Genomic DNA, 26,889 nt, shown 5'->3' with positions numbered 1-26,889 from the left:
GGTTAGTGACATCTACACAGGTAAGTGATATCTAGACAGGTTAGTGATGTCACATATAGTAAGAGTATGTTAAACATGGGTTGATTACATTGTGGCTTGATTACATTGTGGCTGGATTATATTGTGGCTTGATTACATTGTGGTTTGATTACATTGTGGCTTGATTATCTTGTACTGGTGCAGCATTTGAAGCCTGACGAACGTTCAACGGTTGTTCTCTTTCAGGTGCCCGAGCCCCCCTACATTGGATTTGAAAAGTTCATGGTGGATACAGCGCTTAAAACAGAGCACGACACGTTTTGACGCATGACAAATCTCATATCTGATAACCAATTGTCAGCTCCTATTATATGCAAAGAATCTATTTTTCTATAAGCCCATGTCTTCATAAGATTTCATTTCATCAAACAAAAAATTAAGGGTCTTTTAATGTCTTTTCATTTTGTTCAAGACATTCTCAGGTGATGACAGGTGTGTGTGTCATGGTGTCAGGTGATGACAGGTGTGTCATGGTGTCAGGCAATGACGTGTGTGTCAGGTGATGACAGGTGTGTGTGTCATGGTGTCAGGTGATGACAGGTGTGGGTGTCATGGTGTCAGGTGATGACAGGTGTGTCATGGTGTCAGGTGATGACAGGTGTGTCATGGTGTCAGGTGATGACGTGTGTCAGGTGATGACAGGTGTGTGTGTCATGGTGTCAGGTGATGACAGGTGTGGGTGTCATGGTGTCAGGTGATGACAGGTGTGTCATGGTGTAAGGTGATGACAGGTGTGTCATGGTGTCAGGTGATGACGTGTGTCAGGTGATGACAGGTGTGTGTGTCATGGTGTCAGGTGATGACAGGTGTGTCATGGTGATGACAGGTGGGTGTGTCATGGTGTCAGGTGATTACGTGTGTGTCAGGTGATGACAGGTGTGGGTGTCATGGTGTCAGGTGATGACAGGTGTTGGTGTCGTGTCGGCAGGTAATGACATGTGTGGTTGATGTTGTAATGTACGTGGCAGAAAGAGTTGAACCAAATTGTGATGTGTTATATTCATTCTATTTTGTATTAGTGCCACTGTCTGAATTCTTTGACTTGTCGATATGCCATGTGACCCAGAAATGTCAAGATTTTATTGACATTTAATGTCAAGTCATTAACTTTTGATCAAGCTATGTATGCAATTATGTGCGTTAAATTATTAATATGCTCATTATGATATTGTGATGAAATGTCATGACCTTGACCTATATCATGTTGACCTTGTGATGTCTTATACAACAACGTGAGTATATGAAAACGTGACCACGTGACAGCGTGGCCAGACAACAAACGTGACAAATCGCCATCACAAGGTAGAGACTACACGTTGACCCATGGACCTTTACAATGTGTGACAGACGAACGACAAATTGTGTACTGTACACACAACGTGTGGTGTACACACAATGTGTGGTGTACACACAATGTGTGGTGTACACACAATGTGTGGTGTACACACAATGTGTGGTGTACACACAACGTGTACTGTATACACAATGTGTGGTGTACACAAATTGTGTGGTGTACACAAATTGTGTGGTGTACACAAATTGTGTGGTGTGCTACTTTGTACATCATTTTGTTTAGTGTGGTGGCACGGGACGACTCGTGGTTTACCGATAAAATCTTTGTTAGTTCACACACGAAATATTTTGTCCCCTGTTCACCACCTACCCTCACCCTCCACCTCATATTTGTACGTCCTGCCTACTCAAAGACAGCTCTTCATCCAAGGTCAACTCAAGGTCAACCCAAGATCAACTGAAACCTGGTTTTTGTACATTTTTTGACTCAATGAACACATGAAACGTTAATGATTTTTGTACTGTTATAAAATGTAAATTTATTTTATTGTTTGTGGTTCTTATCAACAATCATGGGTAATTGAATCAATAATCATGGGTGATTAAATCAACAATCATTGGTGACTTATACATACAGATAGCACATACAGGTAGCACATACAGGTAGCACATTCATTTAGTACATACAACCAGCACATACAGCGGATATAAACAGCCTCAAGGCTACAAAAAAATGTTATTGAAGTGCGCATGTGAACAGCACGAAATATTTTCTCGCTTTTGTTTTTAACTTCCCAAAGTCGTGGAGAAAATTTTCCCGCTTTTTAAAAATAAACTTCCTATTACGGTTTCCCTCGGCTAAAATTAGCTCAGTTAGGGCCAGAAAATTGTGTCTAAAGTTTAGAACAGGCCAGGTGGAATCAGTGACTTGAGTGGTGGATGCCAGACTCAATGAACATCAGACTCTCCAACTCAAGCATCCCTCACAGCTGGTGGAACTAATTAGTTCAGTGACCTGATTAATTATCTTTGAAGTTCTTGACCATCGAAGTTGGCACACGTTTTTATCTGAAACATTTGAAAACCAAGGGCCAATCAAATCTTAGCTACAAAATTTTCCACAAACTTCTCACAAGCCGCCTCAAGCAATAAACGGGTACAACAATTTTATTAGAAGCTGATTATTTGGAATTAGAACAAGCGTTCTAATTAACATGGCTAACATGACTAATATAGTCACGTGGGCAGTGCTATCAACAAAGCCGTGGATAAAACATTCAAAGATACTTTAAGACGTGTAACACCACAAACTACCATAAATCTTACGACACCACACACCACAAACTACCATAAATCTTACGACACCACACATTAAACCACACACCACACCATAACACCACTAGTTTATAAAATGTTTGCGTGTTTTAGATGACCTAGATGGTACGGCTAATCGTATTCAGTGTCTCCTTGATTTCTCGATGTTGACCCGTAGTGACCCTTCGTAATTTCATGTGTTTTACATTTTTAAAGATTATTTTCCTACCCCCCCCCTGCCCCTTCCAATCGAAGGTGTAAATATCACGTGATCATGGACATGACATTTTTGTTGAACTGTTTACTATATTGCAATGACATTTAGCATGATATATTGTCAGACGTGAGATATTAAGCAGCTAATTCATGAGAATAAATCCAACGCAAACTATGACTAAATTGACAGCAATCATAGCTGCAGCCATACCAGCAGCCTAATTTTAGCTTAAACCTTCAGCTTGGCTACAATTAGTAGTATTTTAGCTTATGCTAGCTTAAGGCTAGCGGTGTGTTCTCCTCTAGCTGACATGTAATTTGTAAACTGACAGGGCACAAGTCTCCGTCTAGACTGAAGCGATGGCCAGACGTCTAGACTGAAGCGATGGCCAGACGTCTAGACTGAAGCGATGGCCAGACGTCTAGACTGAAGCGATGGCCAGACGTCTAGACTGAAGCGATGGCCAGACGTCTAGACTGAAGCGATGGCCAGACGTCTAGACTGAAGCGATGGCCAGACGTCTAGACTGAAGCGATGGCCAGACGTCTAGACTGAAGCGATGGCCAGACGTCTAGACTGAAGCGATGGCCAGACGTGAAGCGATGGCCCGAGGTTCCAGATGTATCGAACTGCATGCTGTGTGGGAATGAAAGATGAACCAACAAACAGATCTTACAGTCGTCACGATCAAACGTGGTTTGTCATGGATTCTAAAATTAGCTCATTCATAGGTCGAGAGTTGTTTTTACATTGAGCCGGGCCTATATAAATTATATTAACGGCCTTTGGTCCCAGCGTCCACTGCGCCTGTTTGTTTACTTCCGCTGGTTGTAGTATCTGGTCACGTGGGCAGCCTCGACCAATGGCCTGGATCTTGCGATATAATTTGCATATCATAATGACCAGCATTGTGGAGAGCATGAAGCAGACGAGAGAGATGAGGATCACCTGAGCTATGTCTGTCTGCAGGAGGTTGTGGTCACTGGTCAGTCGAGTGGTCAAGTTTGTGGTCCAGACGGTAGACGGTTGGGTGCTGGTGCTGACATGCGCAATCACAACTTCTTGCTTGGATCTGAACCCACCGGAATCTGCACAGAAGATTTACATTCAGTGACATTTGGTTTTATACATGTCACCTGTCATCAACTGTCACCTTCCATCAAACGTCAACTGTCATTAAATGCCACCTGTCATCATATGTCATCTGTCATCAAATGTCACCTGACTAGGTGTAAACCAACTGACCTATGATGTTTCTCTGCCTCCACTGGTGCAGCAACATGCCCGAACAGAGTCTACCGTCTGCACCACCTGCACACTCAGCCAGGTGTGGCTCACCTGGTAGACAAGACATGCACCGGTTGCATTTGTTCAGGGAAAAATCTTTGTAGAATCCTGAGGACAAAGGTCAAACCGTTACTAGATGCAGGTGAAGGTCATCTATTTATAGCAAGAGACGTGTGGCCACTATACCTAAATACAGAGAGAATAATTACAGGTAAGGCTGTTTAGAACATTTCTATTGGACACACATGTGTCAATGCGAGAAACTAAAGAACACACCTGTGTTAATTCGAGAAACTAAAGAACACACCTGTGTTAATTCGAGAAACTAAAGAACACACCTGTGTTAATTCGAGAAACTAAAGAACACACCTGTGTTAATTCGAGAAACTAAAGAACACACCTGTGTTAATTCGAGAAACTAAAGAACACACCTGTGTTAATGCGAGAAACTAAAGGACACACCTGGCTTACACTGACCACAGACTGTGTCCTGCTTGCCTGTACAGTTCTGCAGGGTTTCCCTGTTGCCGCAGTCAGTACACGGGGCGCAGTAGGGGGAGTAGGAGGACATGACTGAAACAATGGTGGCAGTTTTAGCACATGACTGAAACAATGGTGGCAGTTTTAGCACATGACTGAAACAATGGTGGCAGTTTTAGCACATGACTGAAACAATGGTGGCAGTTTTAGCACATGACTGAAACAATGGTGGCAGTTTTAGCACATGACTGAAACATTGCTGGCAGTTTTAGCACATGACTGAAACAATGGTGGCAGTTTTAGCACATGACTGAAACATTGGTGGCAGTTTTAGCACATGACTGAAACAATGGTGGCAGTTTTAGCACATGACTGAAACATTGCTGGCAGTTTTAGCACATGACTGAAACAATGGTGGCAGTTTTAGCACATGACTGAAACATTGCTGGCAGTTTTAGCACATGACTGAAACATTGGTGGCAGTTTGAGCACATGACTGAAATTATTGTGGCAGTTTTAGCACATGACTGAAACAATGGTGGCAGTTTTAGCACATGACTGAAATTATTGTGGCAGTTTTAGCACATGACTGAAATTATTGTGGCAGTTTTAGCACATGACTGAAACTATTGTGGCAGTTTTAGCACATGACTGAAATTATTGTGGCAGTTTTAGCACATGACTGAAATTATTGTGGCAGTTTTAGCACATGACTGAAATTATTGTGGCAGTTTTAGCACATGACTGAAATAATGGTGGCAGTTTTAGCACATGACTGAAATTATTGTGGCAGTTTTAGCACATGACTGAAATAATGGTGGCAGTTTTAGCACATGACTGAAATTATTGTGGCAGTTTTAGCACATGACTGAAATTATTGTGGCAGTTTTAGCACATGACTGAAATTATTGTGGCAGTTTTAGCACATGACTGAAATTATTGTGGCAGCGACTTACCACTGTAGGAGCCCCGGGGACACCGGGCACACTTTGTCTTTTCAGCGGACGTACAGGAGGTCAGGACAAACTCCCCAGGTCTACAGGGTGGACATTTGAGACACTTGGGGTGCTGTGGACAAAACAGGGTGGACATTTGAGACACATGGGGTTCTGTGGACAAGACAGGGTGGACATTTGAGACACATGTGGACAAGACAGGGTGGACATTTTTGACACTTGGGGTGCTGTGGACAAGACAGGGTTGACATTTGAGACACATGGGGTGATGTGGACAAGACAGGGTTGACATTTGAGACACATGGGGTGTTGTGGACAAGACAGGGTGGACATTTGAGACACATGTGGACAAGACAGGGTGGACATTTGAGACACATGTGGACAAGACAGGGTGGACATTTGAGACACATGTGGACAAGACAGGGTGGACATTTGAGACACATGTGGACAAGACAGGGTGGACATTTGAGACACATGGGGTGCTGTGGACAAGACAGGGTTGACATTTGAGACACATGTGGACAAGACAGGGTGGACATTTGAGACACTTGGGGTTCTGTGGACAAGACAGGGTTGACATTTGAGACACATGGGGTGCTGTGGACAAGACAGGGTTGACATTTGAGACACATGTGGACAAGACAGGGTGGACATTTGAGACACTTGGGGTTCTGTGGACAAGACAGGGGTGACATTTGAGACACATGGGGTGATGTGGACAAGACAGGGTTGACATTTGAGACACATGGGGTGTTGTGGACAAGACAGGGTGGACATTTGAGACACATGTGGACAAGACAGGGTGGACATTTGAGACACATGTGGACAAGACAGGGTGGACATTTGAGACACATGTGGACAAGACAGGGTGGACATTTGAGACACATGTGGACAAGACAGGGTGGACATTTGAGACATATGAGGTTCTGTGGACAAAACAGGGTGGACATTTGAGACACATGGGGTGCTGTGGACAAGACAGGGTTGACATTTGAGACACTTGGGGTGCTATGGACAAGACAGGGTTGACATTTGAGACACATATGGACAAGACAGGGTGGACATTTGAGACACTTGGGGTTCTGTGGACAAGACAGGGTTGACATTTGAGACACATGGGGTGATGTGGACAAGACAGGGTTGACATTTGAGACACATGGGGTGTTGTGGACAAGACAGGGTGGACATTTGAGACACATGTGGACAAGACAGGGTGGACATTTGAGACACATGGGGTTCTGTGGACAAGACAGGGTTGACATTTGAGACACATGGGGTGCTGTGGACAAGACAGGGTTGACATTTGAGACACATGGGGTGTTGTGGACAAGACAGGGTCATGACGTTATTCTCCACACCTGACGTCAGCTTTGATGTCATGATTATATAACAGCCTTTATGTCATGATTATATAACAGCCTTGATGTCATGATTATATAACAGCCTTGATGTCATGATTATATAACAGCCTTGATGTCATGATTACATAACAGCCTTGATGTCATGATTATATAACAGCCTTGATGTCATGATTATATAACAGCCTTGATGTCATGATTATATAACAAAATTTTTAGTTGTTCTAGTCGAGGGGGGGGGGCTCTAGGCTAGTTGTTCTAGTCGAGTCTACTACAACTTTCTAAGAGCCGTCAATAACTGGGTTGTTCCCCTTTGTAAGGACCTGCATCAAATAATTAAGTGACAGTTTTTTCTTCCACGGTTAGTCACTACACGACACTAAACATTGATAGTCACTACACGACACTAAACATTGATAGTCACTACACGACACTAAACATTGATAGTCACTACACGACACTAAACATTGATAGTCACTACACGACACTAAACATTGATAGTCACTACACGACACTAAACATTGATAGTCACTACACGACACTAAACATTGATAGTCACTACACGACACTAAACATTGATAGTCACTACACGACACTAAACATTGATAGTCACTACACGACACTAAACATTGATAGTCACTACACGACACTAAACATTGATAGTCACTACACGACACTAAACATTGATAGTCACTACACGACACTAAACATTGATAGTCACTACACGACACTAAACATTGATAGTCACTACACGACACTAAACATTGATAGTCACTACACGACACTAAACATTGATAGTCACTACACGACACTAAACATTGATAGTCACTACACGACACTAAACATTGATAGTCACTACACGACACTAAACATTGATAGTCACTACACGACACTAAACATTGATAGTCACTACACGACACTAAACATTGATAGTCACTACACGACACTAAACATTGATAGTCACTACACGACACTAAACATTGATAGTCACTACACGACACTAAACATTGATAGTCACTACACGACACTAAACATTGATAGTCACTACACGACACTAAACATTGATAGTCACTACACGACACTAAACATTGATAGTCACTACACGACACTAAACATTGATAGTCACTACACGACACTAAACATTGATAGTCACTACACGACACTAAACATTGATAGTCACTACACGACACTAAACATTGATATTCACTACACGACACTAAATATTGATGGTCACTACACGACACTAAACATTGATAGTCACTACACGACACTAAACATTGATAGTCACTACACGACACTAACAATGATAATCACTACACGATACAGAAAATGTTGGCCAATTGAATTTACTACAATTGAATTTACTGCATTATGTATTCATAGCAATTTACAGGGAAAAAAGTTTTTAAAAATGAAACGCGAGTCACTTCTTTAATTTTAGTCAATAGATAATATAGCGACCTACACTTTTCTTTTTAGCTATTTAAATACAGATTTATTATTACAAATTTTGAGAAAATTATCTTCTGATCTTATAAGGCTTACGTCATTTATTTTTAAACAATCTCCCCCCCCCCCCACAAATGTGGTTATGTTTTACTTCCCTGTGGATCTAGCCCCACCCACTACACTGACAGTCAAAGTACGACACAGAACTAATGCTATGCTAGGCGCGGCTGAATATCCATACAACCGTAACTTTGTGTCTTTTCTAAAAATAGATGTGATTTCAAGCCTACAACAATAGTCGGGTAGTCATGGAGGCATGACAAACTTTAGTCAGCATTTCTGATGTCAGCATGTACTGACACTTCACTGTGTTTATGTAATCCATACTTGGCAAAATGTCATTAGTCATGATCACGTGAGATGGGGGGGGGGGGGCAGGGGGAAGTAGATTCAACCCACTAGACACAGATGGGGGGGGGGAAGTAGAGTCAACCCACTTAACACAGATTGGGGGGGGGGGGAGTAGATTCAACCCACTAGACACAGATTGGGGGGGGGGGGGAATAGATTCAACCCACTAGACACAGATGGGGGGGGGGGGAATAGATTCAACCCACTAGACACAGATGGGGGGGGGGGATGTAGATTCAACCCACTTAACACAGATGGGGAGGGGGAAGTAGAGTCAACCCACTTAACACAGATTGGGGGGGGGGGAAGTAGATTCAACCCACTAGACACAGATGGGGGAGGGGGAGGGGGCAGGGGGAAGTAGAGTCAACCCACTTAACAAAGACCAGGAAGGCTAATACAAAATTTGGGCCAATCGTTGGCTGTGTTCGCGAGAACGGGGTTACACCTTCAGGTGTTCAAGTAGGTCAGGTGTGTGATTAGGTCAGGTGTCATTTGTGACATTTGGCAGGGGTTAACTGGGTCACAAGTTGAGCTGATGTCAGGCAGATGTCAGGCAGATGTCAGGCAGATGTCAACAACTCACCGAAAACGTCTGACGCCTGACACCTGTGTCACTCAAACACCTGAGGCAGGTGGTGTCGGTCGAGCGCGTGCATGCCCTGAGCTGCACGGAGAAGTAGTCACACCTGGAGCACGGCTGGCAACTTCCGGTCAGTGATGAGAAGTGTTGACCCTCGGCACACATCTCCACAAGTCTGACGGGCACACCACTAGCCTGGCGACATACACGATTGGTCAGAAACATGGCTTTACAAGCTTGTAGAGAAACATGGCTTTACAAGCTTGTAGAGAAACATGGCTTTACAAGCTTGTAGAGAAACATGGCTTTACAAGCTTGTAGAGAAACATGGCTTTACAAGCTTGTAGAGAAACATGGCTTTACAAGCTTGTAGAGAAACATGACTTTACAAGCTTGTAGAGAAACATGGCTTTACAAGCTTGTAGAGAAACATGGCTTTACAAGCTTGTAGAGAAACATGGCTTTACAAGCTAGTAGAGAAACATGGCTTTACAAGCTTGTAGAGAAACACTAGCTTTACAAGCTTGTAGAGAAACATGGCTTTACAAGCTTGTAGAGAAACATGGCTTTACAAGCTTGTAGAGAAACATGGTTTTACAAGGTAGTAGAGAAACATGGCCTTACAAGCTAGTTTAGAAATATGGGTTTACACAACTAGCACAGAAACATGGCTTTACAATCTAGCAGTGGACAGATGAGGAAACAAAACTACACATACTGTTGGCGACATGTAGCAGGAACATTAAGTTCCTAGAACTAGCTGACCTACATTTTGTGTGGCGAGATAGTTTCTATAGAAGCCATGGGCGGTTTAGTTTGTGCTGAAACCATTTCACCCCCACCCCATCATGTGTATGTGTGTGTGTGTCGGCTGCTGTTTTCGTGGCCGTCTTTACTTTCCGGGGAAAAGTTTCCAACCGAAAGTTCACCAATGTCTCTGTCCCCCGTTCTATCAAAGCTCACCTTTCGTTTTGAATCAACGGAAATTTCCGATATTATTTTTAGATTGTAGACGTGTCTCCACAGGTTGCAACATCAGAGGTGGGTGATTACATGTGGCTAAAGGTGGGGGGGTGTAGGAGTGTATAGAGGGGGGTTGTAGGGGTGTATAGAGGGGGGTTGTAGGGGTGTATAGAGGGGGGGGGGTTGTAGGGGTGTATAGAGGGGGGAGGGGGTTGAAGGGGTGTATAGGGGGGTTGTAGGGGTGTATGGGGGAGGGGGGTTGTAGGGGTGTATAGGGGGTTGTAGGGGTGTATAGGGGCTTGTCTGTCTGTCTGTCTGTCTGTCTGCCTGTCTGTCTGTCTGTCTGTCTGTCTGTCTGTCTGTCTGTCTGTCTGTCTGTCTGTCTGTCTGTCTGTCTGTCTGTCTGTCTGTCTGTCTGTGATCAAGATAACTTAAGTTCCGTTTCAGTTGTGTTGACTACATTTCATGTATTAATTATATCAAATTTATAGTTCTGTATCAACTTTTGAATTATTTCCGATAACCGGAAGTGGTACTTATTAACTTGTTTAAGTTAGGTAGAAATTTTACTAACAGTAATACATTGTATGCGCATGCTTCTGTCAAACTTTAAAATAGTTTCGGTAACCGGCAGTGGTACTCTATTTCCGTGTTAAGATTATAACTTGAATACTGTTTGAGTTAGGTAGACCAAAGTTCATGTACCGATATCTTGAGTACCGTTTCAGTTAAATGGAGGAAATTTTAAATCTAAGACAAACCATGGGTTACCAGCCAGGGGATAATTTAAAACTTATTTGGTTGCGGCCCCTGTGGGACCCCTGTGTGACCCCTGTAAGACCCCTGTGGGACCGCAAATGTTTATGTTATTTTTGTGCCCTTCGGTGAGCAATGTTTCGCCGTGTTACCCATGTCATGTGACCTCTGTGTGTAGTTGTGAATGTGTCAACTGGATTCAAACCCCAGACTGCGGGTGATCAGGACTGTATGCTGACAGGGGCATAGAATAACTAGAGTAATGTGTATAGAACTAATGAAGGTATTGTACGCTGATATGGACATAGAATAACTAGAGTAATGTATATAGACCTAGTGAAGGTATTGTACGCTGATATGGACATAGAATAACTAGAGTAATGTATATAGACCTAGTGAAGGTATTGTACGCTGATATGGACATAGAATAACTAGAGTAATGTATATAGACCTAGTGAAGGTATTGTACGCTGACAGGGGTATAGAATAACTAGAGTAATGTGTATAGACCTAGTGAAGGTATTGTACGCTGATATGGACATAGAATGACTAGAGTAATGTATATAGACCTAGTGAAGGTATTGTACGCTGATATGGACATAGAATAACTAGAGTAATGTATATAGACCTAGTGAAGGTATTGTACGCTGATATGGACATAGAATAACTAGAGTAATGTATATAGACCTAGTGAAGGTATTGTACGCTGATATGGACATAGAATAACTAGAGTAATGTGTATAGAACTAATGAAGGTATTGTACGCTGATATGGGCATAGAAGAACTAGAGTAATGTGTATAGAACTAATGAAGGTATTGTACGCTGACATGGGTATAGAATAACTAGAGTAATGTGTATAGAACTAATGAAGGTATTGTACGCTGATATGGACATAGAAGAACTAGAGTAATGTATATAGAACTAATGAAGGTATTGTGTTGATATTATCATACTAAAACCGAAAGTTACGGACTAGATATGTGAAGTAATTTAACTCCACTTAAAATACTTGCAGTGTATTTTCATACTGGTCGTAATATATTTTATTTTATTATTTTATGACCAGTCTGCTTAATATATACAAGTATGTTACCTATTTGTGTTTACATCATTTTAGGGCTGTTTGAAATTTTAAGGAATTCTTTATGACGTACTGTATGAAAAGTTCTGTCTGGAAAAAGTTCTGTATGAAAAGTTCTGTCTGGAATTGTTTACATCTTTCTCTAGTCAACTGAGCTGGTTGTGTAATGAAGACAACATGTTTTGTGGTTGTGTAATGAAGACAACATGTTTTGTGTGTTGTGTAATGAAGACAACATGTTTTGTGTGTTGTGTAATGAAGACATGTTTTGTGTGTTGTGTAATGAAGACAACATGTTTTGTGGTTGTGTAATGAAGACAACATGTTTTGTGTGTTGTGTAATGAAGACAACATGTTTTGTGTGTTGTGTAATGAAGACAACATGTTTTGTGTGTTGTGTAATGAAGACTACATGTTTTGTGGTTGTGTAATGAAGACATGTTTTGTGGTTGTGTAATGAAGACTACATGTTTTGTGGTTGTGTAATGAAGACAACATGTTTTGTGTGTTGTGTAATGAAAACAACATGTTTTGTGTGTTGTGTAAAGAAGACAACATGTTTTGTGTGTTGCTATCTCTCTGGGTTAGCCGCACTACACCTCAGTGGGTGATTATCACAACTTAACCCCACTGAGGCAGTGATACATAAACATAAGTAAAACATAAGTAGAACATAAGAAAGTAAAAGATAAGTTAAAGATAAGTAAAAGATAAGTAAAAGATAAGTAGAAGATAAGTAAAAGATAAGTAAAAGATAAGTAAAAAAACTAGTAAAAGATAAGTAAAAGACTAGTAAAAGATAAGTAAAAGATTAGTAAAAGACTAGTAAAAGATAAGTAAAAGATAAGTAGAAGATAAGTAAAAGATAAGTAAAAGATACTTTTCTCTTGTTTTTTTTTTTTTTTTGCAAGCTTTTATTTAACTCACTTCCTCGTCAGTTTGTCGTCAGTCGTCAGTCTGTCTAGATCGAAACGCCCGAGCAAAATTGCAGGCACTTCTGACAGATACGGTTCGTAGTTGGTACGTGGGTCAAGACATGAAGACAATGCAACATGACATTCAATTTGACTTAATTGGTTGCCTGATTATTTTTTTATAAATTAATTAAAATTTTGTCCAAATTAGTAAACTGGCTCATCAAACTATTCCGCGCTATTAGACACGCGTCATCACGTTCAATAGGGCGTCGTCACGTTCAATAGGTGCGCAATGGTTTTTAGTCATGTAACTCTATTGTAAACTAGACTACCCGTCATCCGTTGGATAACTGTGGGTTTCGGGGGTCATCCATCAAAAAAAAACATCACGTATGTCACTCAGAGGCATAGCAACCCTTCCCGGCGCCCGGGGACAAACTTTTCGATTTGAACCCCCCCCCCCCCCCCGCAGGATCTCGATTTGCAACCCCCCCCCCCAAACTTTTGATGAGAACCCCCCCCCCTCAAGATTTCGATTTGAACCCCCCCCCCCCCCACTCAAACTTTCAATTTGCACCCCCTCAACCTTTCAATTTATTTTTCCAACCCATTTTGGCGCCCCCTAAGGTCGGCGCCCGGGGACATATGTCCCCCTCCTCCTCGCTACGCTACTGCAGTGTCACTTATCGTCACAAAAAGCAGACCCCACATTCAAAAATATGTTTTTTATCTTTTAAAAACACCGAATTCGGACTATCCCTTCATATACTGACGTCACAGGTGACCTACTCAACTCTACTTCACCTGCCCAGTGTCCCGCCAAGTCTCAGACAACATGTTTTTATCGTTTAAAAAACTATTCCAGCCGAGCATGTCTCTGACCACACTATCCCTTCATATGCTTAGGACAAAGAAACAGATGAACCCTACTTCACCTGCCCTGTGCCCCGCGAGGTCCTGATAGTCAACCTTATCATTCACATATAGGGCTTAAGAAAAAATAATTGAAAACGTAAAAAAAAAAGTTCTATTAATTTTTATGACACTGACTTTAAAATTTAGCCTTCATTCTCCAAAGCAAATTTTAAAATGCTTTTCTGGCATATCTAGCCCTGGCCACCTATACCATGTTTAAATAATGTGAACACCCGCCATTTTGCTCGTGGTAAACATGGCCTAAAAATGATCGGCAGACATGCGTCCGGTCCGGACGCCATATTGTTGTTAGCAGCCGACCACGCCTCCAAGTTAGTGAGTAATCCTACTATATCTAGATATAGAGTCCTTGCAAACACGTGACCTAAATCACGTGATACCTACGCCCGCCGCCACAGTGGTGTACATCAGACGTAAACACAATCAGCTGATATAATCCATGGGTAATAACCAATCTGGGTAGCATGTTATACAATTTAAGACCCTTATAATCCAGCAGGGAAGTAATCAGACACATTAATACTGACGTTCAACCCTCATGATGGCTGCCCCCATCTGTATCTAGCCCACAATAAAACCTAAGAGGTCTGCCCTGCCCTCCCCTGAAAATGTCTCACCTCCGTGATACCCAGCCCCACAGAGATAGTATTTCTTATATAATTTTGACCCTCAGGGCCCAGCAGGGAGAACAAAGGGGAAAGTCCCACTGCTCTCCCCTCAACACTTCTCACCTCGGTGTCATGTTATGTCATTTATAGCACACATGGCTTATCAGGGGAAAGCATTAAGGCATTAAGAATCTTAACTCTGGACAGCTACACACTAGTATACTAGCTACACACTAGGTGCCTACTGTAAACTACTAGACTGTAGGCCCTATGTAGACCTGCAATTGTATCAATTGTAGACTGGGTCCATTGTTATTATTCTAAACCATCTCACTTATGTTTCTAGCTTGATTTGTTTCTTTTATAAACAGTGGATTTTCCATTTCAATTTCAGAAAATTTCGTTTGCTAAAAAAATGATTAGATAATAGAGCGAGATTTTAGATCTTAGAGACAATTAAATGCTTTATTAGGCCTATTATGACTACTTTTGATTTATTATGGGTGTATTTTGAATCGAATGTAGATCTAAAGTAATTAAATTTAAGTAAAGAAGTAGATTCTAGATTCTATGTCTACCCAGCGGACCCAGGTATTAGGCCTACTATTAGATCTTATTATTCTTATTATTACTTTTGACTTTGTCTTTTACTATTAGTATTTGTGAAGGTCGAGCATATTTGTTTTATTAATAGTTATCTTTTATAATTACAATGAAGTTTATTATTTTACTGTCCTTACCTGAAACAAAGTATCGAGAACTGCATTTGATCAGATTCGGCTACTTTAACTCTAAACGCAAACAGTATTACTAACAGTATTTTTATTTAGAAATTTTGTCCACATATTTATTTATACGAAACTGTCAATAACAGTATAAGGATCTTCAATTCCTAAGAGTTCAAGTTTTTTAACGTATTTTTCCTTTTCCGCGGCGCGATTCTTTACATACGGTGAACACGTCCAGCGCTGGTGAACACGTCCAGCGCTGGCGAACAGCTGATTGTGTTTACGTCTGGTGTACACCACTGTGGCGGCGGGCGTAGGTATCACGAACGGACGTGACGTCATATGAAAGGACTCTATAGAACCTAGATTTTAAAAAATCCCATGTATTCTCGAATTAGATGATCATTGAAGCTAAACAAAGATTTATATAAAATAATTAAGGCCTGAAATAGATTCTAGATGTAGAATTTACATTAAGTCTAGATCTAGAATTTACATTGAGTCTAGTGACCTAGATCTAGGCTAGATCTAGATCTAGAATCTACGCTAGGCCTAAACTGGTAATCTATCGTTTTAGGTACGTAAAATCGCCCGCGACTTGTAATGTGAAAAACAGGTGACTCCTTAAATTTTAATAATTATTTCACATTTTGAGGAGGATTTATGTTTTTTAAAATACAAACATGTTTCCTTGTTTCATTTATGTACCTGTTTTTAAACTTTTTCATAATAAATGAAGACTAGCGATGTTTCCCACAGATGCAACCATGCTCATTTACTATAGCAGCCATCTTGTTTAAGTTTTATTTTTATAAGCTTATAGCGCAAATTCAGGGGGAAGCCACTCTATTTTACAAATGGCTGCTGTTTATATAGCAAATCTTGCTCTCAAACACTGCTGTTCAAAGTTATTTTCTGGCCTACATTGATAAAAAAAATTTTATATTTAGCGATTGATTTTGGTTTATTATTCATTTATCTATAATATTTGACACAAACATATGACAATAAACTTCTATTAAATAGTATTAAAGCCTTGACAATGAGGTAACGTTTTCGTACATTTATAGCCGCGGGCGATTTTACGTACCCAAAACGATAGATTACCGCCTAAACTTTCCTTCGACAGCTGATCTTTAGATCTAGAGAAATTTATTGTAAAACTAAATGAAAAAAGACAGTTTAAAATTGATATAAGTGTTGGAACGTAATAAATACAGCAAACGGACGTATTGTTTAAGTTATAGCCGGCAGAAAATTAGCTTTGTAACACGTTAAACTTTTGAATGGGCCACAAAGTCTATGATGGAGTCCGCCATTTTTATTGTACCAAAAAGTAAACACATCAAGGGACGTCACTATTCCCACAAAGTTTAGTCAATGTTTTAACATTTTTAAAAAAAGTGGTTAATATACATATGAATAAATCAATTAATTAATTAACGTCTTTAAATAAATTTGTGATTAACAGTCTGTCTGCATTAAAAAATTATTCTCTACCTACATACTATTTTACAGCTCTCCAGATAGAGTCGAACATATCACAATAGTCAATCAGCCAAACAAACAAACAAAAAAACAAATAAATATTCAAACATGTAAACAAACTTGACTTTTAGTAGTATATAGATAATACATGTAAAGTACTCAAAAAATTTCATAAAAACGTTGTAATGACCAGCTTTTATGTAATAATGCACTGAAAAGGAGAAAATAAATTATAGACTACTATTTAAATTACTATAAAGAAAAGCGTGGGTCTCTTCTCAAATATTAGTAAAATAGATACTTAAGTGACCCATGCTTTTCTTTGTAGTAATTTAAATAGTAGTCTATAATTTATTTTCTCCTTTTTAGTGCATTATTACATAAAAGCTTGTTATTAAAACATTTTATGAAAAAAAGTGTTTAATTAATCAACGTTTCTTTTATAAAGCACTGATTGTCTATTGTTTATGTTCATTTGTTTTTTTCTACGTGATTCTATTCAATTTTTTTTATGCATAAAAACGTTTTAACAACACGCGTTTATGTAATAATGCACTAAAAAGGAGAAAATAAGTGATTTTCTTAAATATATTATAATACACCGCTATTTAAATAACTATAAAGAAAAGAGGGGGTCACTATAAAATGTATTGAATACTTTTACTAGACCCCCTCTTTTCTTTCTAGTTATTTAAATAGTGATGTATTATAATATATTGAAAGAAAATCATTTATTTTCTCCTTTTTAGTGCATTATTACATAAAAGCTTATTATTAAAATGTTAATACAATACAGTTGCAAAACAAAAAATCAAAACGAAAAATTTGCTTAAAATAGCGCCGTGGATAGTATTTTATACGAGCCGACCCGCTGCGTATCATACGCCGCTATTTAGTTGTTTTTTTTCTACTTTTCAGTAATTTATAATTTGTGAATTTGACAGTACCAATGCTACCATTGAAAATATTTGCTTAAAAACACTACCCCCCCCCCCCCCCCCACGTGAAAGCAGCGTCCTCTTAGTTACCTCCTCTAAGTTTAAAATCGTTTCAAACTAAATTATCTGCCCCTAATAGCCGTCACCAAACCCGTCTCTGTGATTGTAAAATGTAAACAGAGTGAACACCGCTCACCAGATCATGTGGGGGTGGGGTGGGGGTGGTAGTGATAGTGATAGAGAGGAAGAGAGGGGACTGCAAAGGCGCGCTTGCAGCTTGTTTTCTAACTGATCCCAGAAGAGAATTATATATATAGATTGGAAATTTTAATTAATTCTTTAAAATTTAATTAAGCATCCACATTAGTCAAATTTATTTTGACCCACGCTTTTCTTGCTAGTTATTTAAATAGTAGTGTATTATTATATATTTAAAGAAAATAATGCTTGTTATTAATTAAACGTTTTTTTTTTCAAATCTCAATACTTTAAAATTTTAATACAATAGAATAACAGGACTAAAAACTATTGCGCACCAAATGTACACAAGGAGCGTATTGTGTCGCGGAAATTTAGTACTTTACGTTGGAAACGTTAATTAATTCTTACAAATTAATAGTGCATCAAATTCATTCAAATCGATGACATATTATTGCAGTATAATCGGTGTTGGAAAGAAATTGGTCCTTTAGAAGTGGTCGAAATTTCTCTCACCAGTTTCGATCTACGGCGAAGCACGACAGAGGAAGCAAGTTAAACAAAAGTTTGTAATAACGTTTTAATAACAAGCTTCTATACAATTATTCACTAAAAGGAGAAAAGAAATAATTTTCTTTAAATGTATAATAACGCACCACTATTTAAATAACTGTCAAGAAAAGCGTGTGCCTATAGGTTGATTACAAAATTTTATTTTGACCATGTGTTCCCATTGGTTAGTTACCCAAATGTTCCCATTGGTTAGTTACCCACATGTTCCCTTTAGTTACCGAAATACCTGAACTGACCTGGATGTGAGCCCACTGTTTGAGCCAGAGGGTGAGGAGAACAATCTGCCACATGTTTGAACGACCAGATGTAGTTCTCATTTCTCCTGTTAAAAACAAAATGCCAGACATTCATCACTTTCTTTGATCTAACTCACACTTCTGCTGAAGTCACGCGTTATACCCCCACCTCTGCATTACACACACACATAGGTATAAGTGTATATATATATATATATATATATATATATATATATATATATATATATATTTAAATATATATATATGTATATACAGAGCCGGCGTTAGGGGGTGACAAACGGGGCGGTCGCCCCATGCCCCGCGCCTGAAGGGGCCCCGCGCTTCAGCACTGTCACTGTTATCTGAATTAGTTTGTAAACTTAAAAAAATTGTTGCTGAATTCAATTGGGAATAACTAAATGGTCGAATGCCGACGTTATAACTGAGGCCACGATTAATGTGAGTGAGTTACCACCCACCTGAACTGGGAAAGGCCGTAATTCGATACAAAAACAGTGTCACACCTCCCCTTTGTGTAGGGTACGGTCGCCTTGCATTTGACCTGAGCTGACTGGAGATGGCGGTCGAGAATTAGCCCCGGACCTGACATAGGATGTAAATTTGGGAAACACGTAAAGAGATACCCTATAGTATGCGGACCAATGAAGACGTCTTTTTAGTGAGAAGACTGGATGTCTGTAGCAGACGACAGTTAGTGACCTGATGAAAGCTAGCCCTGACTTTCTTGTTGTAGATGTCCTATATCTAGGCCTACTTGTCTTGGTATAACAAAATTAACATTCAGTTGCGTGCAGATGGGTGGGAGGAGGGCGATGAGGGGGGGGGCTTAGGATCTATATCAGGGGGCATTAAACAGAGTGATTTATTATTATTTTTTGGAAGAAATTTAAAACTGTTGTTATGTTGTGTCATCTTAAAGATTCATCCGTTCCAAGACAGAATGATTAATTTACCGAATTCATCCAAATTGTTTTATTCAATCGTCTTCCAGTGGTGCTCACATGATATAGTCAGCGAATTGTCCTCGTCGCACAACTTTGATTAAGGAAGGGGCATCGTTGAGGCATTGGGGGGTTGTGATTTAGTAATCATTGATATTCCCCCAATAAACGCGGTCTTTCAATTTATATCTAATACTTTGATGAACTTAACGGCATTTGTAGAGTGAGTAAGCACATTTTTATTATAGGGAAATCCTTTACAATAGTTAAGACAATAATGATTTTGGTTTTAAAATATTGTATGGATTCTAAACAAATTTTGAAGTCTATACTGTTTTGATACCTCAGGCCGAGTTCGCTGTATTGTAAACTTGTCTTGATTTCTCACACGTCTAATCTAAAGTACTTACATTCACGACAGCCCGAGTATGCCGTCGCAAAACTCATAAATAAGGTGTAGCTGACTGTCACTTTCTAATTATAGACACGAACCTTCTCTTGTGTGACCGTGATCATGATCGGTAATGTAATACCCAGTAATACGTGGACGCTCTATAAACACAAACCTTGTTTTGAATGACTCCAGTCAGAGATCCATTAACGAAGTACTTGAACTTGGTGACCCTTTTTTTAGGGTATGGCATCCCATAGTCATAGATTTCAATGCACAGTTATCCTTTACCAGAGGCGTAGCGACCCTTCCCGGCGCCCGGGGACAAACTTTTCGATTTGCACCCTCCCTTAAGATTTCGATTTGCACCCCCCATACATATATTGTGGATATCCATAAACCTAGAGTTTATTTTCACGATTTGTAACAGTTGTTTAATCACGATTCGAGCTAAGTCCAAAAGCTATCAGTGTTTTTCTATTTCTTTTCATTTTAATTACTTAAGTTTTGTTGATTTTGTAATGTGTCTAAAATTCTGTGCTTACTAATACTCTCTTTTTTTTAGATACACCTAAAACGCATGACTTTTATATTAACTACTAGGCATACTGCCCAGCTTCGCTTAGACTTTCGAAAACATTGAGAATTTGAATGCTTAATTAATTCGCCCGAGGGTCGGTCTACGACCTTAGGAGTTATGAAGAGGTTCCTCCGTGGACATTTTTTTTTCAATTTATAGCTCATATAAGGCACCGGTCAGTCAAGGTCAGTTTTGACCCCCTCATTGTAGACTTTTCGGCCAACTGGCCCCCGTGTTCTGTCCCCCCAAGGCAAGATCCTGCCAAATTTGAAGCGCCTGCGGCGCCGGGAAGTGCCCTCTCGGGCACCCGACAACTTTGCTTTATATATTATAGAGATTAGCAAATTGCATAGATAAACAAAGATTTCAATAAAGTAATTAAGCCCTGAAATACTTTAGTATAGAAATGTATTGTTTGAATAGATTCTAGATTTAGGTAGGGTCTACATCGGGGTAAGTCTAGTTTTTCCGTAGATCTAGATCATCTAGATCTAGAATCTCTAGATCTAGATGATCTAGAATCTCTAGATCTAGATGATCTAGAATATCTAGATCTAGATGATCTAGAATATCTAGATCTAGAATGCTAATAGAATTATTTCTTTTAAGTTTAGCCCGAGCAAAATTTAAAATATTGATTACCAAATTTGACTTGGTGTGTCTCGAACCCGCACCACCTGCGTGGTTTTAAGTACACTATCATCTCAGCTATTTAGGCACCTTATATAACACAGAGAATGAAAGACGTATTTTAAAATCTTAACTTACGCGAATATGCCTATTCTTTCAAATTAATTTTTTTATCCCAAATTATTCAGTTCCAAACAAAGATTTTGTATAAAATAATTAAGTCTTGAAATAGTTTAGTCCTAATATAGAAATTTATTTTTGGAATAGATTCTAGAGTAGTTAGAGTCTAAATCTAGATCTAGATCTTAGCGTCTACGTCTAGTTATTGCGTAGATTTAGATCTAGTCTAGATCTAGAATCTCTAGATCTAGAATCCAAATAAATAAAATAAATTTTATGAGTTTAGGCCGGAAAAATTGTATTGTATACATTTCATAGTGTACGTAGATCTAAATCAAATTTGAATGAAATAGTTCATTTCTTTTTATTCTAAACATGACAGATGACGTCATTAGTTTATGTATAAACATTAGTGACGTCACAGTTTTATGCGTTCTTTTTCACATCTATAAATGCTTTTCCTGTTGCATAATTAAAATTGTTTTTCTACATTCGAATACACCTTTATTTTTTTATTTTTCTTCTTTAAATAAAATTGTGGTTATACATTTAAAACATCTAACATATTATTTTCAACAAAAGTCCGTATATCGGTATCCATATATCGCTGCCGATTCTGACGTGATGTCCGGCGAAAATATTTTGCGGACAGAGAGAGGGCGAGAAGAGCGCACATGGCCTTTTATATATTAGGATTAGTCATTAACAAACAATTTAAACAACTTTATTTTCCTAATTATGTGGCACGTGATTGATTTGCCTAAGTGATTTAACTGTCAAAAGTGATTTAATATCTTAGCAAGGAAAAAAACTAAGAACATTGGGTTAAAACATGGAAGAGATAAACATCTGTTATTAAAGTGGAAAGTTTGGCATTAGCTTATAAACTCCAAAACATTTATTTGTTATTATGTGTGCATGCATATTATATAGGCCTATATATACATACATATATATATATATATATATATATATATATATATATATATATATATATATATATATATATATATATATATATATATATATATATAATGGAAAAAAGCAGGCCCCGCGCGGATGGTTGGCCCTAGGCCCCACGTATTCCTAACGCCGGCTCTGTATATATATATATATATATATATATATATATATATATATATATATAATATGCATACCAACTGCCATCACCTCTTAGAGACATTGTTTACATAAAACCGATACTCACTCTCAGTCTACCTCTCACTTAAAAAGAAAGGTTGTATTATTAAAATATATAATGTGTTTTAAAAGAAAGGTTGTATTATTAAAATACATAATGTGTTTTAAAAGAAAGGTTGTATTATTAAAATACATAATGTGTTTTAAAAGAAAGGTTGTATTACTAAAATACATAATGTGTTTTAAAAGAAAGGCTGTATTACTAAAATACATAATGTGTTTTAAAAGAAAGGCTGTATTACTAAAATACATAATGTGTTTTAAAAGAAAGGTTGTATTACTAAAATACATAATGTGTTTTAAAAGAAAGGCTGTGTTGTTACAACATTGCAATTGTTTACTCCCAAACAGAGCCTCGTTCTAGTTTGTTTTTGTTTTCTTTGTTTGTTTGTTTGTTGTTTTTTTTCTTTTTTTTTGTGTTAAAAACGTATATGAATCCCCATAATTTATTTTATAATTCAAAAGTTCACACATTTTTTGTGAGTTTTGCAAAAGTTAGATATATAGTCTCGTGGTGCCATTATGTTTAAGGTCAAGGTCACCAAATATGTTTTAGTGATCACCTTTGTTAATTGAAATATTTCACAATTTTATTTTCAATTTTTTTTTATTTATTTTTTCACAATTTTTTTTCAAGTTAGATCTATTTATGTTCACTTTAGTTTTGTTTATAGTGTGGTCAACTAATGTTATTGAATATATTGTTTTTATTTTAAATTATTTTAATTTTTTTATTCTAAATTATTTTAATTTTTTTTTCCAATTTACATTAAAATTAAATTTAGTTTACATGCATATTTTCTCTTCAGTTTCATATCGACATTCACGGAATTTTTTTTCTGCTAAATTAAACGCCAATATTTTTATTTGGGGATGTGTGATTTACATAATAAAATACTGAGCTAAGTTTTAGAAGATTTTGTTCATGTTATTAAAGATTCTTGCTACATTTTCGATTCTTTATGAATTTATAACATAAAGTGTGAAAGTTGAACTTAAATAGAAGAACGTCACGAAGACACGACCTACCAGTCTAGGAATCCTTGCACAATGACGTGCTGGGAATACCACGGCTATTTTTAGCTGGGGAATTATCGGGGGGTTTTTTTTAGTCTCAAGTAAAACAGCATTTAGGTCTACTGCGTTGTTTATACACATACGCACACCCCCACACACCCCCACACACCCCCACACACCCCCACACAGTCATACATACATATATATATATATATATATATATATATATATATATATATATATGTATATGTATCTATCTATATATATATATATATCTATATATATATATAAAAAGCAATGTATGTGTGTCTGTCTGTGTGTCTGTTTGACCTGTATGCATTACTACACCTCTCATCACATCGCGGTGAAACTTTGGGAAGTTGTTGAGAATATTCCTGGGGAGGTTTCTGCGAAAAAAAATTTTCAAATTCGCAGGGGTGGCGCCCCAGCAGGGCGCGATTTGTTTTTCTCTATATACGGTATTTAAAAATAAAAAGTCGATTTTGGTTTGACAGCGTTCACCCGATAGCCATGAGACTTTTGGGAGTTCATAATAACACTCTAAGGAAGGGTTCTGTACAAAAATCATTTTTAATTTCGCAAGGGCGGCGCCACGGGAGGGTGCGATTTTTTTCAATATACGGTATATAAAAATAATAAAAGTGAATTGCCGTGACATCGTTCACACGATCGCCATGAAACTTTAGGAGGTTGTTGAGAATACTCCTGGGGAGGTTTCTGCGAAAAAAAAGTATTTCAAATTCGCAGGGGTTGCGCCCCGACAGGGCGCATTTGCTTTTTTCTATAAACGGTATATAAAAATAAGGTCGATTTTGGTTTGGCATCGTTCATCCGATAGCCATGAGACTTTGGGGAGTTCATTATACTACTCTAGGGAAGGGTTCTGTAAAAAAAATTTAATTTCGCAAGGGCGGCGCCACGGGAGGGTGCGATTTTTTTTCAATATACGGTATATAAAAATAAAAGTCGATTTTGGTGTGACACCGTTATGCGTAATCATGAGACTTTAGGGGAGTTGATTAGAACAATTCAGGGAAAGGTTCCGTAAAAAAAAATCCTTTTTTAATTTCGCAAGGGCGGCGCCACGGGAGGCTGCGATTTTTTTCTATATACGGTTTATAAAATGTTGGTTTCACACCGTTCATCCGTGTACCATGAAACTTTGGGGAGATGATTAGATCACTCAATAGTAGCGTTCTGCAAAAAAATATTGTTTAATATTGCAAGGGCGGCGCCCCCCGGGGGGGGAGCGATTTCTTTTTCTCTATACACGGTTTATAAAAAATAAAACTCGGATGCGGTTCATCCGAATACTATGAAACTTTAGGGAGTAGACGAGAATACTCCCGAGAATATTTCTGCGAAAAACAAAACTTAAGTTTCTTATGGGCGGCGCCATATAGGGTACAACTTTCGGTAATACACGGTTTGGCGCCCAGAGTTTTAGAGCGACTATGTTGGCACTTGGCATCCGTTAATCGAGCGTCCTGCATAGCGAGTAAGGGGTACTACTATATTCAGCGGTAAAACAACAACAGGCTTCAAAATAATAACTTTGTAACGCGAGGAAATCCTGTACAGTTTCTTCACCTTGCGAAAGATGAAAAAATAACTTTTTTAATATGAGGAGCCTACTGTAGAGTTTTGTCACTTTGCGAATGATGCAATAAGCATCTATTATTAGACGATCCAGTCAGAAATTGAGATCGAGCATCTAATAATAGACCATTAGTAACGCTAGCATATTGCATCAGTCACACTGATGTTTAAAACACGTCAAATAATTTTTTTACGTGTTAAAGAAAAAATTTCTGTTCATTTGTGTCACTTTAGCGAATGACGAAATCTGCATCATTATTAACAGGATGCTATTGGCACGCTGGGTTATCCTATGAGCACGATGGCGCCTGTTAATTTTAAGGAGCCAGGGGCCGTACGCTGTGCCTATGCGGTAGTGTAATCGGGGGGTGGGGGCTCCTGAGAGCGCCCCTCTACGTCCGTGACACATGGGCGGTCACCGAAGTGTGTTCTACCTCATTATTTCTGTGAGTGATTAATGTACACTCAAGGTTTTCATGCGGTGGTGTAGGAAAACCCGTGTCCCGATAATAATTATCCAAGCGCAAGCATTGTTTACATTTAAATAACACAGTTTTAGAAAAGTAGGACACGCGTTTAAGAACATATGATTGGTAATGCATTGGTGATATCCTTCTAATATATTTCGTCAGACTTTCTTCTATCCCCGCGGCAACGCGCGGGGGTCGGGTACGCTAGTATGTATATATATATATATATATATATATATATATATATATATATATATATATATATATATATATATATATATATATATATATATATATATATATATATATATATATATATATATATATATATGTGCAACGTGGCGCAGCTAGGCTTTTCGGGTTTTAATGCAAACAATTCCTGTGACTCCTGCTACAACTAAGTTCAACGATGGCCAGAGGCGTAGCGACCCTTCCCGGCGCCCGGGGACAAACTTTTCGATTTGCACCCCCCCCCCCCCTTTCAAGATTTCGATTTGCACCCCGCCCTCAAACTTTTGATTGCACCCCCCCCCCCTCAAAATTTTGATTTGCGCCCCCTCAGCCTTTCAATTTATTTTTCCAACCCATTTTGGCGCCCCTAAGGTCGTCGCCCGGGGACATATGTCCTCCCCCCCCCCCCCCCCGCCCCCCGTCCCTTCGCTACGCTACTGACGATGGCAGCGAAAAAGTATTCACAACAACTTCCCAAAGTTTTGTGTCGATTAGATGAATGCTGTATCAATTCATGATTGAACGACCAAAAGATTATAATTGGCTTGAAAAGATGGGGCCAAATGGTTTTAATTTTTCTTGCCAGAAAGCGTTTTTTTTTTACCAAAATTAAATATTTTATATCATTTGTGTAGTAAGGGCAACATTACTTCCCGTTTTATCAAGGCTAGAGATAGTCAAACAAATAATTACTAGTAGTATAATAGTAACTACGCAAACACGTTTTTTTGTAGTCAGTGTGATTGGGGAAGTTATATAATTTAATATAAATAAAATGCTACGCTATACACCATAGACCACTATTGTGTATTTTATCATGGAAAACATTTGTTCTTAGTTTACTCTCCCTGGCCGAT

The 26,889-nt window shown here is 38.6% G+C and overlaps 2 protein-coding genes across 6 annotated transcripts in view; one reads left to right on the top strand and one right to left on the bottom strand.

The window, feature by feature from the left end:
* LOC131937013 (glutamate receptor 3) overlaps positions 1–1,901 on the top strand; it is an 81,839-nt gene extending 79,938 nt beyond the window's left edge. The window contains exons 22-23 of one of the 2 annotated variants that reach the window (XR_009386140.1): positions 226–471; positions 503–519. Coding sequence is in view for 1 of the 2 variants with exons in the window: in XM_059294193.1 (XP_059150176.1) it covers positions 226–303 (78 nt within the window). In the remaining variant the exon portion in view is untranslated. Of the gene's footprint in view, positions 1–225 lie in introns of both variants that reach the window. The other variant, XM_059294193.1, reaches the window with a different exon arrangement.
* Positions 1,849–23,802, bottom strand: LOC131937024 (uncharacterized). 4 transcript variants are annotated; one of them, XM_059294229.1, is made up of 8 exons: positions 23,724–23,802; positions 18,812–18,897; positions 9,391–9,582; positions 5,587–5,698; positions 4,613–4,723; positions 4,109–4,258; positions 3,812–3,951; positions 1,849–2,400 (listed from the first exon to the last, which is right to left on the bottom strand). In XM_059294229.1, the coding sequence occupies exons 2-8, from the start codon at positions 18,890–18,892 to the stop codon at positions 2,356–2,358; spliced, it is 831 nt and encodes a 276-aa protein (XP_059150212.1). In that variant the 5' UTR covers positions 18,893–18,897; positions 23,724–23,802; the 3' UTR covers positions 1,849–2,355. The 4 variants fall into 4 exon arrangements, with proteins under 4 accessions (XP_059150212.1, XP_059150188.1, XP_059150204.1 ...); XM_059294205.1 differs by having other exon boundaries at positions 1,849–3,951; XM_059294221.1 differs by lacking the exon at positions 23,724–23,802 and adding an exon at positions 21,513–22,331 and having other exon boundaries at positions 1,849–3,951.
* Between the last annotated feature and the right edge of the window lie 3,087 nt (positions 23,803–26,889).

The sequence above is a fragment of the Physella acuta genome, unplaced genomic scaffold (genome assembly GCF_028476545.2).
Source record: "Physella acuta isolate Inbredline_101_S28 unplaced genomic scaffold, ASM2847654v3 ptg000017l, whole genome shotgun sequence".
NCBI lineage: Eukaryota > Metazoa > Mollusca > Gastropoda > Physidae > Physella > Physella acuta.
This window is presented reverse-complemented; position numbering and strand designations above follow the sequence as displayed.